Below are 20,111 nucleotides of genomic sequence, written 5' to 3'. Positions count from 1 at the left end.
ATTTGAGCAACATCCCATTTTCAAACTGGTAGCGCCAACTTGCTCCCCTGCCCACAACTTCACCGAAATTTCATCCCGCTCTGGCATCTTGTTCAATGCATGTGGATGTGTGGGGGTTGTAAACCACCACCCTCAATCTCTCTCTCTTTTTAAAAAAACCAACTCCTATACTAACCCTAACGATCTGAAGTGCACTGTCCAACACTGGGCTATTGAAACTGGAGAAAAAACTGCCCTCGACTATCAACAGTTTATTAGGGGCTTAACTGAAGTGACCTACTGTAGTAGCATTCAGCTGAACAAGGCTATGGGCTTTCTGTGGAACGGAGAAGAATTGAGGGTTTCATTAAAAAGTAATTTGTGCTTTTTACTCATTCATTCAACGCGAGTTTCAATTGCTCTTTATTCACACAGAGTTACAATGCTGCTCAATGAATGTATGGTAACAAAAGAAAAATTTCACATTTTGAAAGGAAAAAAAAAATCCTTGCAACTGTAGTAAGATTGATGACTACTTAAAAGATTACAGATATCTTTTCCTGTCTATGCTTATGCTTAATGATTGAATAGTAAGGATTTTTAAAATCTATCCAGCCCAAACTAATAAATTTTGATTTATTACTTCACATGGAAAAATTCCTGAAAGTGAAATGGGATATGTTCAGCAGGCAGGAAACAGAGCAAACCACACAGGTACCATACAGGTGTTTCAGCTACTTTGCAGACCCAGGAGAGGGCAAAAGATTAACTCTGAAAAAACAATATAGTAAGAAGACCAAACTAGTCCTTAGCTTTTACTCACAAAAGCAATCCTTACTCATGTAAGTTACACCGTTGATGACAGCACTCTCCACACTGACTAATAAGTATTGCTCAGTTGAATAAAGGTGGCAGGTCGAGTTTTATACAATTTTGACAAACATGATTTAGGGATGATCACCAAATAACTACTTTGATTTACTTCTAAATATTACTAATCAAGGTTTAATCTAAAATGAATGATCCCTGTATATTCACAAGTTACTAAAACCAGCTACAAATTACTACAGTAGTTAATAAAGTCCCTTCGTCCTCTACAAAATGCCAGGTATTTTTGTCCAAAATATACAATGATATCTGTAATGTCTGGAGTGTACAGCCATCTTACAAAACATATCTGCCATGTAAATGTTTTTTCTTGCTAATGAATAAAATATGCGGGACACGGGAAGGTATTGAGTGTTCTTCCCAGTCTTCCTGCCCGTCGTTCTAAATGCAATGTCTGCAAATTTTTGGTAGCTCTGTACATCTTTAATGGAATCAAATGTATTTCCAAAAAATTTGTTCAACCAGCACAAATGACATGTTGATCTGGAAAAGTCGAAGACTGAACGAGGTCAGGGACTGAATTATCCCATTTGCCCCTGAATAACTTAATCTCTCTCTCTGTTCAGACCACATTGGATTATAAGGTCAAAGCAGAGTGAGGAATCTTTAGAAGCATTTCTCCAACCTTCCCGAAAATAGAAGCTGTTATTTTGTGTGCCACAAACTGGATGATCAGTTTCAGCAATAAAATGTTTGCTCTGTTACCTTGTCAGAGGAAAAAAAAAATAAATACTATTACTCAAGCTAACTGACAAAACTATTTAAAAATGAGTATATTGCTGTATATCTACATCTGCTCCTGCAACAGAATATTTATGTCCAAATCGCAGTTAAACCAACTAGATTAGTATAGTTTCCTTTTTTTTTTTTTTTTTGAAAGCAGAGATGGCTATTTTCATTTTGCTCCATTCAACTTGTGCAACCTGAAGGTGATTGTACTTACAAGAGATAACTTGGACATTTCTGGAGAAATGTGGTCAGTGTGGCTGAAATACTTTTTATTTTGAAAAGCAAAAGGTTAAATTATCCACTCAACTTGTATCACATAAAATAGAAAAGAAAAAAAAATATTTTCTTATTTCCTTTCTTAAACAGGTAAGTAGTATTTAAAGGAGACTGCATTTATGTGAAATGTCTGAAACCAACAGCAGCCTTGCTAAATATCTGGCAGATATCAAGCAGTTCTTTTGGCAACAACTTTAAAGTAGTACCTAAATCTAGTGCCTTTCATTTGCCTTGTCCTTTGGAATCCAGCTTTAACTTGGATAATTTTGTATATTTTTATCTACTACAAAAAGAAGTCTTTTCTACAAATTTTTTCCAGGACCTCTGATGGAGAAAAAGTTATACTTCACCCTTCTGAGAAATAATCTAGACAGGGCTCTGGTAGCATGAGGACTTGCTGCTTTGCTTACAAAAAATTTGTGTGTTTGTTTCTCTGTGGATTTTTTCCTTAATGAGCAGAAGGTGAGACTGCGCAGAAAATAATCTTTAGATAAACTTCTGTTTTAAATGTAGTTTTTTCACTTCTAAAAAGGCCCAGTCTCTTTACAGTATTTACTGTCACAGAAACTAAATGAATCCTTGCCTGTGACATCAGCTGCCATCAATGCTTCTGCCCTGATGACCTTCACCTGAAGAAATCCCACATCCTTCATGTTACGGAACATCATCATTGGACTCTAAAAATAATAAAAAGAAAAATAATTCTGGATTGCAAAAAAGACAAACCAAAAGCAATATTAGCAAGTTAGTGTTTTTTTCAGTATTTTGCAACTTTAACTTACCAATGAAAATTCAAAGGAAAAATTAGAACATGAATGATTAAATATAACACTAATTCAACTGTTAATTCCCTAATAGTACATGAACAACCATCCATCAAAATTTTAAATCATATCAGTGTATTAACAAAATTAACACAAACAATAAAACACTTCCTCTCCCGGAATACCTTTGTGAGATCTGTGTTCATGTTTCCCCTTTGATGGCTGCAATAAAGTTTTGAACAGTGACTTTGGGCCAATATTGCTTTTCTGCTAGCTGACCATTACATGCAAGCTTGCATATAGCATATATGCATATATAAGCTTGCATACAGCTTGCAAATAACAATCTAAAGAGGATTACAACAACAACTTTCATAATCAAGTGCAAAAAAGATTTAAAAAAAAAATAATTAAAAGAAGGTTCCAATTTCATGGCAGAAAGCTCTTACTATAAATCTTTTCTTTTTTTAACATAAATTTCTGCAACACCTACATATATTAAAAGGAGGATGAAAAAATTACAGACCAGAATAACACTTGCATCTATTCATCCAACATATGTTTTAGAAAGCTGCTTGGAAAGTGTGGTCTGTTGCTGCTCTTTTTCCAAATAACTGAAAGTAACAAACTGGGAGTATTCCACCAGTTAGGTGTCGTATGCTAAAATTCTCGAGCTCTAACTTCGAATATAATTTAAAAGTTGCAGAATTTCAAATGATAGCACATCGAATGCAGCTTTGAATCTGCAATCAATTAATAACAAACCTGGCATTATCATTCAGTTTTTAGATAACCTAGGGGAAAACCTCCGAAAGAGGAGACTAAAATCACATTTTCAAATCCATTTTAAATCATATATATATGTGGCCTAATTTTAGGCCTAATTTTGCAAGTTTTGTTTATAAGCACGTCCCTTTATTTTGAACTAGTTTAAAATCTGGACTAATGCATTTAATGCCTGTGGTCTTTTCTAAAATTTTAATGTAGTGCAGGTGAAACCTTTTCCACTGCTTATGATAACGTCCAGATTTCTAGAAAACGGAAACGTCAGGTAAAACACCAAGTCAACAATTTTTTAATTTATTATGAAGGCAAAATCGACTGTTACGGAAAACCAGAAAAAATAACATCACTGCTCAGAAAACCACAGGTGAATGAAATATTAAATGTCAGCTTGCAAAAACTGCAGTATGTTTATGCATAGATAACCTATCCATTAAAATGTTAGACATATAATATGCATCCTTGTCTTTTCATTAATAAGACAATTCTAACCGTTAAATCACACTCTGATATTAATTTCACAAGCCCCAACTGACCGTTTACTGTTTACAGTGAAGGTTTGACCTTGGCAGGCTGTACTGAGGAATCCAGTTAAGTGTGGTACCCCACATGCTACATACATAGGAATACGTTCATGTATGTTATCACAGGATAATGGTTAATACATTTTTATCATTTGTTATATCATCAGAAATACAGCTTAAAAAATGCTGATGGTCAACTTAGTGCATGCCCAAGCCCCTGCTTATGTGCTTACAAGCTGAGTGTGGCAGAGACGCTGTTACAGATAGCACTGTGATAATTCAAAAGCCTGTTGGCACCATCCCTCATTTATTACAGTAACGATCAAGGTTTGGAAGCTTCTTATCAGAACTGGTACCACAACAGAGATAATTCTGCTCTAATACCATGGTGAAAGTGAAAGGATTAACGAAAATGTTTCCGCATTTCACCCAAGTTTCCCCATGACCAAGCTGCAGAAAGAAAACAAAGCAAAAAGCAAACACAGAGCAAGCCAAGCGGCTGCCCCCCTCCCTGCAATGCCGTGCAGTCCCCTTTCTCCAAATTTCATCCTGGTAAGCTCGTTCTGCAAAAAAGACACCAGTGCTGTATTTCACATTGCTACCTTTGTTAGCATCCTGAGGAATAATTGTTTTTGAACTTTTAGTTCCAGTAAGTCAGCTGGCTTGGGTTCGTTTGCTGCACATGGGGACTGCGGAGACTGCTGAAAATGTATACAATGCCACAGCAGAGGCTCTGGGAGAACCAAATGGCTTTAATGCATTACTTTAAATACATAACTTTAAGTAATGATTTATCAGATGATATTCTGTCTTCTTATTTATGATTATTGTTGAAGGCCTCAAAACCCGCATGGTTTCTGAAGCCTGAAATTTCCATAGCAGAGGAATCTGTGATTTGCTGTGAATCTTTTCAGCCCTCAATAGATGGGAAAAGATTGAAATGCTCTGGAGATGAGTCCTCTTTATTTTTTTAATGAAAGGCTGTATAATATATTTTCTGTATGGCTGCAGCAGCTGTCAGGGAGAGCATCTCAGTTCAGCTCTATTATGGGAGAAGCAATACCCCATCCTATGGCATCGAGATACACTGAGGGCCCAGTACTGATTGACAGCTTGTCACCATGACGTCTTATTCCATCTCTGTTATGGAGAAAATTAATGTCACACCACCAGCCTTATGACTCGCTGTCATCTTAGAACTGCTCACCTTTTATCAATGCTCTAAATAACATTTCAAGCCCATCGTCTCACGGTGGACAATCTGGTCAAGGGACATTAAATCGGATGACTGTGAAATGTCATAATAAAAATGGAATGCTAACAACTTCTTCTCTAAACTAGCTCCTCTGGTTTTTAAACTGTGACAAGGGGGACCGTGGGTTCAGCACACCCGTTCTGAAAAGGTCATACAATCTCTCTTGGTCTGTACCCATTAATGCGCCCCCCTCCTCACCCCAAAAGGAATTAATCTTTTCAGACAATTGTGGTAAAATAATGGTTCAAACAGTAATGCCTGTTTAATTTGTAAGGCTCTGATGTTCAGCTACAAATGGTTAAATGACAGTAATAGAGTCATTTTCCAAGGCTATTTGATCTGATGGCAAGGTCAGCTCATTAACTGTTTTTGGCTGCAGAAAGGGTGCAAAATACATTTCTCAAATGGAAGCTAGATTTTTTAAGAGGACAAAAAATAACCCCCAAAATACAGCCGCTCGATGGGGAATAGTACATCTTGCTAATTGCATACTCTTTCTTTGTATCGGTTCTGAAATAGAGATATGAATACCAAAGACAAATCAAACATACACAAAATAAACTATTTGAATTTGGTTCATCCTTGCCATTTCTTTCTTCTGCTGTCCAATGGTCATTTTAATAAAACCAGTACAATTTATCAAAAAGGTATATCGATGCTACAGTTTTCAAAAACACATAATAAGAAATTAATGCCCCTGCAATATAAACATCTTCCAAAAATAAAATGTTTTCAACTGCGTACAGCAATATAAATATAAGAAAAGTCACATATCCATGAATATGTAAGAAACGGAAATAAATAGATCAATCTTACAGCACATAATTATGCTTTACACTGGGGACAAAAAATTGAGAATTTAGGAAAACCGATTAATAATACACAGTCATAACATGTTTCTGTACTGCTACTAAATTATCAAAACCATCAGTATCACTTGACTGCCATATCGTCACACACAATAATCCACAGAAATACGGTATTGTTGCACTTGGCTGCAAGAAGTACGTCACCACAAAAATGGATCCATCACAAATTTATTATATTTATAAAGATCTATTCTGACAACCACAGGCTGTCTTGGTGGATTCCAAAATGTGCAATAACTCTCTTAATTGTAATTATTTTTTAAACATGGTGCACAATACCTTAGCTCTCAGTTGGTTTAGGAGTATTATGTTTAGCCTCACTAAGTCACCTCTATTAAACTGTGTTTATGATAACACTATTGCTGTATGAGTTGTACAAGCATTAGCAGACAGCTGATTCAGTGGAGATAGCCAGAATAAATTTGCTGAAGCGCACATCCTGCTAATCTGTTTGAAGAATATTGTACAGCATTAGTACCAGCACTTCATGTTATCTGCACAGCCTGATAAGGTACATCTTTATTAAATTCAGTTATTGAAAGGATGTCAGTCATGGAATAGGAATATTTTAAAACCTAAAAAAAAATTAAGCGGCTCTTTGTTAGTCAGAGCTTGGTTTAATGGCTGAGTGTCTAGAGAAGCCTTTCTAAACACCTGGCAGCATTGTACAATAAAAGCTTTGTAATTTTAAGTGGAAATAGCTTTTCCTTTTTTTTTTTTTTTCTTTCTCTGTGTGTAGTGAGACAGTTACTTTTAGTGATTTAGGTATTAGCAAATACTGGAGTAAGAGCTCCCCTCTCTGTTGCTTTGACAAAACTACACAGATTCTGTGTAATGTGAGGATGCTGGGAAATGAAAATAATTTGCCTCAGAATATTTCCAAATGGAAATATCGTTTAAAATAATTTTTTTGAAGATACAAAATACTGCTCCAGCCTCTAATGTGCAGACAAAAAATAGGTTTTCTTGCCCTTTAGTAGACGCTCAAAAAAAAAGGCAAAACCTATTGGCACCTCAAAACATTTGGCATAAACACTCACTAGAAACTGTACAGCCACTCAGTGACCCCTTATTTATTTTATGCTTGGTACAAATTATCTGCATGGCAGTAAAATTAACTTCTTTATGTCACATGATCATATCAAATAGTTGAATTACTACGTAAAAACTACTTTGTTGTATAAAGAGGATTTATAGCCTTCTTGATGTTACCTGTACCAGCCGTGATAACATTCGTAACTATTTAAATGACTGTCGTTGGCTGAGTGTGCTTAGGATATAACGGGTATATTTAGATTCTCCGCCCTCGATACTCATTATTTATATAAGCACACATTTTGCAAACAAAGGGCAAAAGAGAAGAACTCCCTACATATCTCTTCAGTATCTCCTCTCGCTCCTTCTGGTCCTCCAGGGAGTTGATGGAGAGGTCCGAGATAGTGACTGCAGCTGAGGCTGTGAGAGTCACCAGCAACACCAGGCATCCCTCTCCGTCCTCCAGTGGCATCTCCAGCTTGTGGGTTTGTTCCTTACTCAGGGTTGACAGGTCAACCTGGCACCTAGAAACAAACATTTTCCATCAGCATGTGGTTTTCTTCAGATCAAATAAGAGCACATTGGCTTACTTGCAGTCAGCTGCAAAAAAAAATAAATCAGTGGAAATTCCTTCTCAGGTTCTGGAAGGATTTCTCTTCAGCTTCAACCCATGCCACTTGCTTGACTTTTTTTTTTTTTTAAAGCTAAAACCTGTTATGCATGTGAACAATAAATATTAAACAGAACATACAGACACAACAAACAAGGTTAGCTAATATGCCTTACTCAAATGCAGTCAAAGAGAATTTTAAAAATCCAGCTTCAGACACAAATTGTACGTTTTAATTACGCCTCTTGTATAAACACAAAATATAAGTTTTGATGTGAATGTTTTTGATACCATTCCTCTAACAACAGTAAAGATCCTCTCTTAAAAAAAAAGCAAAAATCTGTGTGGACTTAATTGTGATGGAGTTAACATGACTGAGCATAGAAAAACCACGACTTGAGCACCACCCAAAAGGCTCAGCTCTCTTCCAGTAAGCTGTGCGTGGCTCAGGGTCAAAGCTTCATGCAGGCATCCAGGATAAAATCTGACGCCACAACCCCCTATATAATAAGATGTCTCATGTTGTAATGAGCAGGGACTGCTTATAGCTGTGCAGAGTGGCTGAAGCCAATCCAGCCTGCTTGATCCCTTTCTGAATGACCCTGGCTGTACCATACACTGAGCTAATGAAGAATGGCTCCATACGTGCCAGCCAGCAGAAATAGCTTTGCAACGTCTTCAAAAATAAAAGGCAGAGAGCGGAAGGAGAAACAGTATCGCTGCTAAAAAAGTGCTGACCATAAGCTTTTAATTAAAACAGGAATACCTTAGGGTTAGTAATTTGTCTGTGCACAGCTTAGAAGTTTTAATGTTTTAATTTGTACAATTCACAAGTTTCGACTTTTCCTAGAGCGCACCTCTGAGCATGTCTAGAAATTCAGCGCCTGTGTCAAATGTAATGCCAGCTTGCACTGCACAGGAATTTCTGTGAAAAAAGCACTCTTTGGAGTACTTCTACTTATAGCATCCCCCAGTAATGTTTTGCCCATTCATTAAACTAAATAAAAACAACAGCAATATTGAAATGAAGTAAATGAATATATTCTATATATAGTTAAGCCACTGAATACTCTAACAGCGATTATTTAATGTGACAAGCACATGTTCTATACGCCACTCTCACTAAACTGAACATCTAGCAAACTCTTTTAATAAAATGTCAATTGATTTTGAAGAGAAAGATAATGTGGTGACCGCAGGGCCAATAAACTGAGAAAAAGGTGGCAGACATGAATAAATAGGCATTTAAGGACAGGAAATAGCCAATTATGAGAATAAATGCAGCCTCATAAAATGGGCGCTGTGCTATCACAGGAAGATTAGATTTGCTACAGGAAAATTTCCTTTTAATTTTTTTTTAAAACATTTACTGTCTGTTATGCAGCTGTCAAAATTAAACTACTGCAAAGCTCAGACAGTAACAAGGTTCAATTATTTTACAATGAAAAAAAATTTCTAACTGACATAGCATTCTGAGCTTAATGTTTACCTTTTATTTTGAACTCTTCGGATGATAAGGAGTGAGAAATGAAATGAACAACAGTAAGGAAAAAACACAAGTGTTGCTGTCAGTGCAGGCTGATGGTCAATACAAGTTCTGTACATGTACATAGGCTGTCAAATTTTTATTTAGGCTGCAGTAAGGAGTATAAAGCCCTCCTTAAGATAATAAGTATTTTAATCAAGCATTCAAAGCTGGAGTCGAATAAGATGCCCCTGGTGCTAAATATTCTTTGATAGTTTATTTCAAAACAGATATCCCTCAAAAGTTGGAATACAACAATATTGCAACTTTAACCAATAATCAGTCAAAGACCCAGTCTACTCTTAAAGTTAGTAAAAGAATCGTGAAGTCATTATGATACAAGCAATGCAGAAATAATGTGCCCCTCACTCAAAAACAGGGAAAAAAAGCTACCTCCACTGCAACAAAAAACCCCCTGCAATGACTGCAAAATTACAGGGTGTACACCAGAGATATGAGCTCCAAGTTCTCCAGTTCTTGACACTACAGCACTTTTGGAACGTTAGTAGTCCATGCTACTTTTTATTTAGGCTAAAAGCATCTGACAATTTGATTTTGCCCCTGCACCTTCCCTACAGCTATAAAATATTCCTAGTAGCACCATATCTAGAACAGGTTACCTGAGAAATACGTCTCTATTGTCTGCTCCACAGATCTCCATGAACAGCCCATCACAAGGCTGTGATTTCCTAAAGTCACACAAAGGGTGGGGAGTGATCTGGAAGCTTTTTCCAGTGAAAGCCCTAACCATCTTACAGGAAAAATATCCTCTGAAGGGCCCTCAGACCATAACCTAGGGTTATTCCATGAAGGAGTGCCACGGCCGCTCTTTATGGAAATCTAGGTTGAGAGCATCTCCGTGCGTACGCAGCCAGGTGAAACGCTGGCTTCTCGCCGCGCGCCAGGTCCCCTGCTCCAGGCTCGCAAGAGATGCGGCTGTGTCTGACTCCAAGGTGCCGAGGCTCCAGCAGCATTCAACATCGTGCGAGCGCATCGGTGGGACGCACGCTTGTGAGACTTGCCAGTTTACACACGCTATGAGAAAAATTGTGATTTTTTTTCCCATTACTAGTTGAGTTTTATCATGGGAAAAAAAAATCAATTTTGTTTGCTCTCACATCAAATATTCCTGCAAAAACAATTAAACCATTTTTGTTAGATCTACTTTGCTGTCACCAGATCTTTGCGTGGGACCAAAACAGTGAAAAAGCCTGGTTTTTATCAAGGCATTACCTAAGCGCTAAGCCTATTCTAGAATAACCTTTACAGACACCAGTAGGAAACCCACAAAACTCCTCCTTTTAGGATTAGATTTCCTTACCAGCGCTGAAGTTAACAAAATACTTGTAAAGGTAAATAGCTTTGAAAAGTTGAAGTTGACAATGTACCTTTATATTTTACTGAGAGCATATACAAGTATTACAAGCTTTAAAGCTTTGGCAGTGCTGACTTTTACATCAGTTAAGGTGTTCTCTTAAAAGACATCTGATACCCACATCTGTTTCCATGGAGAAGAAAGATGCTTTGAGGATGAAGGTGAACTTGAATGCTACCAGAAAGTGGTGCAGAATGAGCATCGTGTTGGTAGAAATTTTTGTCTTGCATTCTCAAATTGAGGACCATGAAAACTTACAGCCATTTCTAGAAGGCCACAAGTTGCATATGACCAGCAGCTGTCACATCAAAATCAGGAGATCATAGTAATTTTGGACAATACAGTTTCTCATATGATTACTATTTAGATGCTGCTGCTGAAAAAAAAAAAGAGTTCTCCACCCGTGAGGAGGTCGGTCTGAAGAATTATGGCAAAAATAGCCATTAACTCCATAGACAGGTTTTCAAGCACGGCCCTAAATCACATTCCAGGGAATTTTGGCTTCCAGGGCAGTTTGAGTATTTTGCATGACCCTGGCGCTCTGTGCTGCAGGGTCCCTTGGGTGCACACCTGTGGCAGCGTCGGAAGCGGTGTGCAGGGGCCCGCGGGCGATCCCTGGCCGGCCGCTCCTCGGGAAGAGTTGCGGAGGCTCGTGCCCCCACACCAGCTCTGCGCATGAACGTTATCAGGCAGAGGGTGGATCTGGATTTTCAGGCGTTGAGAGATCAGCAAGAAGAAAAACCAGGCAAGTGCCGCAAGCTCGTGTGCCAAAGTATCACAGAGAAGTCGCTGCCGAAACAGGGTACAGCTCCCACGGAGGGAGATTTGAAGATTCAAGGGGAATCCACCACTTCTCTGAAACTGTGTTCAGTGTGTTAATCGCCCGAACTGTTAGAAATACATTTCTGATTTATTTTTAATTTGAATATATCTGGCCTTTGGTTCTTTTTATGCCTTTCTTTACTCAGTTGAAAAAGCCTTTAGTGCCCCGTATTTTCTTCTAGTGAAGGTACTGATATACCATAATCATATCTCTTCTTGATCTTCCTTTTGATATGCTAAACACCTTCAGCTCCCTATACATTTCCTTGGAACACATCTCCTACAGCCCTCAAATGACTTTTTGTAACTTTTCTGATGCAGTGAAATTCTCCTGCATCCTTTTTAAAGTGCAGAAGCCAGAACTATATGTAGTATTTTATTATCAGCATGTCTAAGAGGTAAAAATCACCTCCCCTCTCTAGTTCTAACAGAACCCGGAATGTAAGACCGCGTTGGCACCCTGGTGAAATATCCTTGCTAATGAATGAATTACAAAGGTAGCGACATGACATAGAAGGTCTCTTAAAAGCCAGGTGGCCAGGCAAGGGAGAGACAGCAGATAGCGAGATCATTTTCTCACATGACAAAATAAAGCATAAAAGAGGAATTGGCACAATCCTAAGTGATAGGGATAGAAAAGCACCACTTGGCTACAACCCAGGCAACTTAATTATCATCATGACTTGTTCAGGAAGACAGCCTTTTAACTCCGCTGTGATCCAGGTCTATGCTGCTCCAAAGGATGCCAAGGAGAGGAAACTGTGCGATTCTGCAATTAGAACTGAGCTGGACACACATCAGAAGCAGCGAGGCATGAACTGCTACAATTTGTGAGACTCCGTATCCTTTATCAGCAGAGTACAATGTTCCAGTAAAACCAAGAAACAAACGGAGAGGGGAAATTCTGCAAAGCACTGACAGAAAACGACACACCTCAGAAAGACAGGACTGCAGTAACGCAAAGTTCTTGGAAAAACCAGAGCGCAGCATTTTTAAGTGTAATAATGAGAAAGAAATAAAATGACAGACCCCACATGATGCTTGTGATGGGTGGTGGATAGAGGCGATGTACTGAAAACCGAGAAAGCTCCCCAAGGAGCTGGAGACTGTAACTCAGCTAAGTAGGGCACTGACTGGCGGGGAGTGCGGTGCTGAGCTCGGGAAGCTGGAGAGGATTCCCGGGAAGCTGGGAGCACACTGCCTCGCCGCAGAGCCCAGCAGGACCTGGGAAACGGTGCTGCCAGGTGCCAGGCAGCAATGCATGGAAAGCAGGAAAGAGCCCTGCGGTTTGGGGTAAGTCAGTCTTGGTAACGGAAATATGACAGCTACATGAAATACAGGACGATCTCGCCGGTCACTGAGCAATACCTGAATACGGACAAGTGTTTATTGCTTGCTAAAAGAAATATGGTCCGTGCCACAAAATCCTCTTGATGGATTTCGAAACGAACGATTAACATTTTCCTAAGCATACCTCTTCACAATAAAACTACAGATTTACTTTTGAAATTGCATAGACAGAAGAAAGTACTTGCAGATGTTTTACGACGTGCTATTTCCTACGTTGTCCCCATGGCACAGCCACACACTACAGACATGCACTGTTAGTGCTGTCACCAGTGCAATTTCTTTGCAGCAAAATTAACACTTTCTTCTGCTAAACCAGGCTATTCCTTTGATGAACATGATGTCTTCCTACCCGGTTCTCTGCTCACTAGTTGTTCCAAGCAACTTTGCAAGAGCTTTCAATCTGCGCCTTACAGAAATCCCCGCAAGTCCCTATCTACATCCCTAATCACTTTTTACACTTGCTCCTCATATCTGGGCAGCCATTCCCCTTTTCCTTCTCCCCTCCTCTTATTTTGCCACTCTTACTTCATGTAGCAGAGTACATTTCCATGGGCAGGAGACAGAGGGTTAGAAGAAGGATCCATGCACATAATCCAGCTTGTGTGCAGCACTCTGTGTTTCAAAATACATTGGGGAATACTATCAAATTTGCAACGGTATGTGACAATAACAACTGGCAATAAGAGTTGTAAATAATACAATATCTGGTAGGAGAAAGCTGCTGAAGATTTGTGAGCCAAAACCAAACATCTTTGTCTTTCTAGCAGAACAGCAGCGCCTCTGCATTAATTAATAGAAGTTAAAAAGTGCAGAGAGAGTAATAAACAAGGCATGGAACATCTGAAGGCCAAATTTTGAGATGCAGCATTTACGTCTAACTCCCTTTGTCAACAATCAGAAATGGAGATGGCTCAGCACATCTCAGGATTTGTCAAGGGCAGGCTTGCCAGAAGCATTTCTAGATTTTAATGCTTTGGGCAAAACCTTCATTTTACACAGAGAAATGCATCTGCAATAATTTAATTTTAGTCATCATGTATAGTCAACAAAGTATTACACACACAAGCTGTTGGTCGTGTGCTTGTCTGTGTTTGCACAGAATTGCTGTGCAATGTGCACACAGTTCCAAACTCGAATCACAATAGCATATTAACCATTAGGTATAAACTTTGAAAATAACACATCATTCCAAAGGTACTTCAACATGCAGAAAATTTCAAGCCACTATGTGAAAAAAAAAAATTCAAAAGACCAGCGTAATAAAGTATTATTTACAATTCCAGAGGAACCCATTTTGTCTCTACAGAGTTTTGTAGAATTGAGAAAACTGCAAGATTCATCAATTTCAACATTAACACCCACTATTCAGAACCTCCTTCCCGGGCAACAACATTTAAAAAAGAAAATTGCCAGAATTTTAATATAAATCACAGTCTCCACAACGTCTCTAGAAAAAAACCTGTGAAGAAACATTATCAGTAGCATGTTTAGTGTCCTTCACTCAACTTTATATGCACGTTGGAGTACCCATACACAGCTTTACAGCACCACTCAGTTCTCTCTGATAACGTTTAGTCTCCCATAGTGAAATTACATAAATTTCAGTGGAAAAAAATAAAACTGAAAAGAGCATAAATATTTTATACAAAAATCCTACTTCAGTTTAGAACTCTGAGTAGTGTATCCCTATGCTTTCAGATTAATAATGCAGCAGCATAGGTCGCATACTGCTTGTATTTATGTGCACCCAAAAAACTCTCTATGGCTTTATTACTATGAAAAAACTAAACCGAGAAGACATAGCAGATTAGGTGTTGAAAACCTAAACAGTTGATTTTCAATATTTTAACTTTTGTATTTCAGAACACCCATTATATGGTGTGTACCCATACACACAGGCACACAAAATAATTCTGAATTTTCATGACAATATTCTGAGAGATTTTAGGACATTTTAGCTTTCTACAGATAAAATTAACACGTAGGTTTAATGAATATACTATACACAAGGTCTTTTGTTCTTAATTTGCATCAGATGAGAAAAAAAGATAGTAGCATCTATAAATACTGATGAAAATAGATATAGATGAAGTCAACAGTAATTTCCTGGCACAAAATATGACTAAAAGTCAATGTCATTTTAAAGATAAACAAGCATTTTTCATACCAATAAATAATGCTATAAATCCTGCCGTACCGGATTGCAAATAACTTCAGCTGAATAAAACTGCATGACATGGGATTTACTTATCCTGTATGTTCACAGAAACAACTTGTTCTCTGACAGCACTCATTCTTGGCAATTTATTGCAGCTGTCAGCAGCCAATTTGTTCAGATTACTGCTATGCATAAAGGTGTAACAATCACGAGGATTTATTAGCTGATTATCGTAAAGGTGACAGCCAGGATCGCCTTCAAAAACGCAGATGATAAGGAAGTTAAATAATTACATGAAGATTAAAATCATTTCACCTTCATTTTGATAGTAGTATTAGGTACACAAACTTACTGCAGTATATGTTTTTAATCACAGGAGTATATTGACTCAATACGGAAGAGAAATGATTTACTCATAGAAAAAACATGGGAATATTAAATGTGCTCAAACTGAACCATATACACGCACATACGTATGTATTTCTCCTTATCAGATGAAGTAATGACTCATGCTGCTCATGCAAGTCCACATGCTTATTTGAACGCAAGAAGGAAGCCTCTGTGGCTTTAACTGCTGGTGCTTTCCAGAAAAAGAACTTCTAGACCTCAAGTCTTTGGACCTGGAATGTCTTTGTTTTAGAAATGACATTCAGAACAATGCCAGAATTTAACCTCCTGCATGATGAAACTCAGTTCTGGGCAAGCTCAGTGCTTCCTCACACAAATCAGCATAGGACTGGAAATAGATTTTCCTTGAAGCTTTTGTATGAGGTCTTTTTCAAGGCTTTTGAAATCCAAAAAAACCTCCAATGAAATGGTTCCAGGATTTCAGGTTTTTAGGGTATTCTAAGACTAAAGTTCACTAGGCACCTTGTGACATCCTGTAAACTGTCATGGAGAATGCACACAACTGAGACTCAAATGAATTTCACAAACAAAGTTAAGAATGGAAATCAATCAGTCAGCATCTCATTTCAAGAACTGCCATGCTGAACAAGCCTGGCTACCAAGATAAAACTGGAGCTTTACGCGAGTTCTGTGACAGCCTTATCTTTCTTCTCCGAATTAGGATGCCATGCTTACTCTCACCCTCTTACTACCTTCCTCCCTCTTACAAGCCACCCTTTCCATTCCATCCTCCTCCTCTCATGCTGCCCCAAAGCCAGAATCTCACTTCCACCTCTTCAGCCTTCTCAAGCATCTTTCCTTCATATTCCTGCCCTCGAAAAAGGACCACAAGTCCAAGCCCTCACAGTCTGAGCTCACACACCATCACCGCCATGTCACATTCCTAACTTCATCCTGGCCCTTAATATGCTGGAGCCTAATGAGCATGATGATACACGCAGATCCTACAGAAGTCCTGATTATCCACTTCTTTTATTTCACTGAAGTGTAGCTGAGACAGAGTAACATTCCAGGAGAAGTTACGACATTCTGCTTTGGAATAAAATTTCCAAGTTACAAAGTTTAGCACAGAAATGATCTTTCAACTCAAGAGGGCTTCCTATGCTGTTTTCCAGGAGGGACCTGGGGTTTGTCCCTTCAACCTTCCACCCAGGGACACTGTTCTCCCACAGCCAGCTCCGTTGGGAACCACTGAACCAGTTTTAGGGACGGCACTTGTCAAAGAGATCCCCTGGCAAAGCAGCCCGATAACACCTATTCCGCATGGGAAATTCTGCTGACCTTCACGCGTGCTCTGCAAGCAAATGAATATGGAGGACACAGAAAAACAGCACTGTGGACGAGAGGTGAGAACTGCTCCTTAAGCAAACTTTTTCTTCTGTTTTCTCAATTTGGTCTGCTCTTTCCCTCAATGAGTAGGATCTCTTCAATCAAGCATGGCTTCTCCCTAACCATAATTTGGCCAGGAAGGACATCTTCAAGAAATAATTATTTTCATCTGCATTTAATAAAAATATTCCTGGATAATATAACAGCTGCTGCTTGCATATTATTCAAGAAAGTGGGAATATCACCCTAAGATGAAAGGGATTACTCTCCACCACTGAGTAAATGCTAGAATACTACCAGGAAGTCTTTTGTTTCCCTCCCACAGTCTCATTATCACTTTTCCTGGAACCTGAATCAAAATATTCAATTTATTACACGTGCTTTGAAAGCCACAGAGCCTTTACTCACGGAGCACGTCTCAGCCGTGCTTTACAAATTTAACATACATTTAGCATAACACACACATACACTGAGCAAGTCCGTACTGTCTGTACAAAGTATTTCCAGCTTTTAGACGCAGCCTGGAAAGGAGAAACTGGGGAAGAGAGGTCAATGTAAAGTGGAGCTGTCAGGTGTCGGTGATTTTTATCCACAGTGACTGGAAAAGACTGTCAGGGAGGGGGAATATTAAGACCCATTTCTGTATTCAGATTGAGCTTGACAAATGACAAAGTTTTTCATGGAAATCTTCATGGAGAGAAATTTGTTTGCAGGTTGCATTATCCAGAGATAAGGTACCAACAGAAGGTGAAATGAGAGAGTGTCTGAAAGGACAAACTGAGGAGGGGTTATACACACACAGACAGCAGAGAGGTCACAAAAATCAAGAGCAGCAAGATTTTGGGAAAAATAGCACTGATTTTGTTAAAATCAGTTATATACTGCAGAAGCACTACAGATTAGCTTTGTCCAAGGAGCATCTTTTTTGGTATATACAAGAATTACATCTATTTAGGAAAACAAAACAAGATTCTCCCACTGGAAAATGCTAAAGGCTTCAAACATTCTTCTTAGAAGATTTTTCATGCTATCAAATTTTTTTGGCCTAAAAGAAATGTAGAAATCATTTTTTACTTGCATGATAGCATGCAGTTACTAAAAAGAAATATATGCACATATAAGACATACAAAATTTTAGGTACCTGAAAAGTGACCTAAGCAGCTCATGTGTTTGAAGTTATAAATTTTCCTTCTCTCATTTCTGTATTCATATTCTTATTTCAGTTTCAAGTGCCTTGGAGTAAAAATGGTGTCTTTTATTTCATGCAATGCTCTTAAAAACACTTTATAATCACTGGTAACAGTAACAACATGAGTGCTGCTTGGAGGACAGTGTTCTGAAAAATCACACATGAAAACTCTGAATCCCTCCATCTTTTGTAGAAGAATGTTAAAGTTAAGCAGAATATAGGAATGATTTCCCAAGGCATATGAAGAGTTGCCATAGGAGTAAATGATTACGTTACTTCAGAAAAATAGTTATTGTTACCATATGTGTTGACTGAAATCAGACAAGGGAAAAAACAAAACCAATGTAAACTTCAAATATAAACATATCACCCCATCCATAAGGTTTCATCACATAAAATAAAATCCTACTGTGTATACTTTAGAAAAGTGGTTTTGCTTGGTATTGAAGCTGTTTGCTTGCCATAGACTCTGCATGTATTCTGAGTTCCCACAATTTATGGTAGGAAATAAACACAGAATATTGTCCGACTGATCTGATTTGACAAAGAAAGCCACTACCCTAAACAGAACGAGAGGGAGGAAAAGGTCACACTGACAGCAAAAGTGCATGGCTCAGTCTGTGGGATTTCTATTCCTGATTTTAACTACCAAAAAAAGTAATTCTACTAGTTAATAGTATCCATGTCCTGGTGAAAGCATCTACAACCAGTATTCTAACAAACTATAAAAATATATAGCACTAATAATTATTATGACTGCATGGACATCAATTAAAGTATGATTGTAAAAAATATCTCAGCTTTCAAAATAGCACCGACGTTGTACAATATCTATAAGCACAAGACAGTTTTTCCCCCTATCAGCTAACAGTTAATGCCATTGTTAAAAAATATTAGCCTCTTTCCTCTTCCTACACAGTAAAATGGAGCATAACTACACAAATTTATACCATTTCTTGAACTCTAAGACAGATCCCAGATTCACTTTTGCTGAAAATGAACTAGGTGAATGATCTTCTTTGCCCCCAAAGCTGTGTGTAGTCCTTCAAAACTCTCATTTCATTCACCAAACAGATTAAAAAGTAAGTATATAATTTTGGTCTTATGTGCCTATTACAAGTCACAAGAGTTGTTTCTCCTCCTAGCTGGACGTTGTCATATGGAACCTCCTGCATCTTGATTATTGCTCCAAACGTGGGATTTTTATTTAGGAAAACTTAACTCTATCAATTGGTAAAAGCTGCCACCTACTGGTCAGTAAAAAGTATTTTACACCATTAAACTAAAGAATCACATCCATGCAGCAATCTGTACTGAGATTTTGTAAAAAATCCTCCCCCACCTTAAAAAAAAAAAAAAAAAAGCAAGAACAAATGGTCATAAGAAATAGCTTCAATGGCAAGGCTCATTTTAATCATCTGCTCTCATCCGCAGGGAACAAAAAGGCTGTAATTGCACAAACCTGCCAATAAAATCATCCCTTTTGCCAGCATCTTTGTCCCACACGGTAATATCAATAATTCCACCTCGTTCTTCATAGAGATGAAAGTCAAACTGCTCCCTCCACTGAGGATTCAAAGTTTTTGGCACAATCTGAAAGGAGAGCAAAAAGAAAGTCATATTGCATACGCTTTCCTGAATTGTAAATTTGTAAATTTAAAATTTGATCTTTACAGTTTGCTCAGGAAGTTTTTTTCTATTTGTAGTACGAGTCTTAAGCAGTGATAATCAAAAAAATAGTAATTAGAAGAGACTACTGGCCACTTCTGTCATGCCTCTCTGATACAACAGCAACCTCCAAAATCCTGCAGCCTGTCACCTTCAAAAGTCTCCTGAACAAAGGATTTACCCTGGGAATGGATCCATTTTTCTGCAGAATAATTATGTCCTCCTTTGAGTGACAGTTAGCTGCAAAGTTATGTGTCTGAGACTAAAGGAAAACAAAGCACCTGCAGTGACAAGTAGATGATGACTGTAAGTATTTAAACAGAAACAATTTAATCATGTCCTCTTTCCCCAGCTGCAATAACACTGGCAGAAAAATGATACTACAGTTTATTTTTTATGGAATAATATTCCTTTTTTTCAAAACTGTATTTTACTTCCTTTTCTTTGCACTCAGATCAAAGCAGCTTTCTCAATCACCTTTCAGTCCAGTTACTTCTGACAAAAGAAGTAACTTCAATGGATTTCAGTCCGTGTACTTCTGACCACGCTCTGCAGAACAGAAAGCTTGGAGGTT

The 20,111-nt window shown here is 38.2% G+C and overlaps 1 protein-coding gene across 2 annotated transcripts in view; it reads right to left on the bottom strand.

The window, feature by feature from the left end:
• Positions 1-20,111, bottom strand: part of MCTP1 (multiple C2 and transmembrane domain containing 1) — a 284,428-nt gene that overhangs the window by 109,154 nt on the left and 155,163 nt on the right. For both annotated transcript variants that reach the window (XM_075740211.1, XM_075740210.1), the window contains 3 exons: positions 19,332-19,462; positions 7,440-7,626; positions 2,456-2,549 (listed from right to left, as the gene is read on the bottom strand). In XM_075740211.1, the coding sequence (XP_075596326.1) occupies positions 2,456-2,549; positions 7,440-7,626; positions 19,332-19,462 (412 nt within the window). The remainder of the gene's footprint in view (positions 1-2,455; positions 2,550-7,439; positions 7,627-19,331; positions 19,463-20,111) is intronic.

The sequence above is a fragment of the Balearica regulorum genome, chromosome Z, assembly GCF_011004875.1.
Source record: "Balearica regulorum gibbericeps isolate bBalReg1 chromosome Z, bBalReg1.pri, whole genome shotgun sequence".
Lineage (NCBI taxonomy): Eukaryota > Metazoa > Chordata > Aves > Gruiformes > Gruidae > Balearica > Balearica regulorum.
This window is presented reverse-complemented; position numbering and strand designations above follow the sequence as displayed.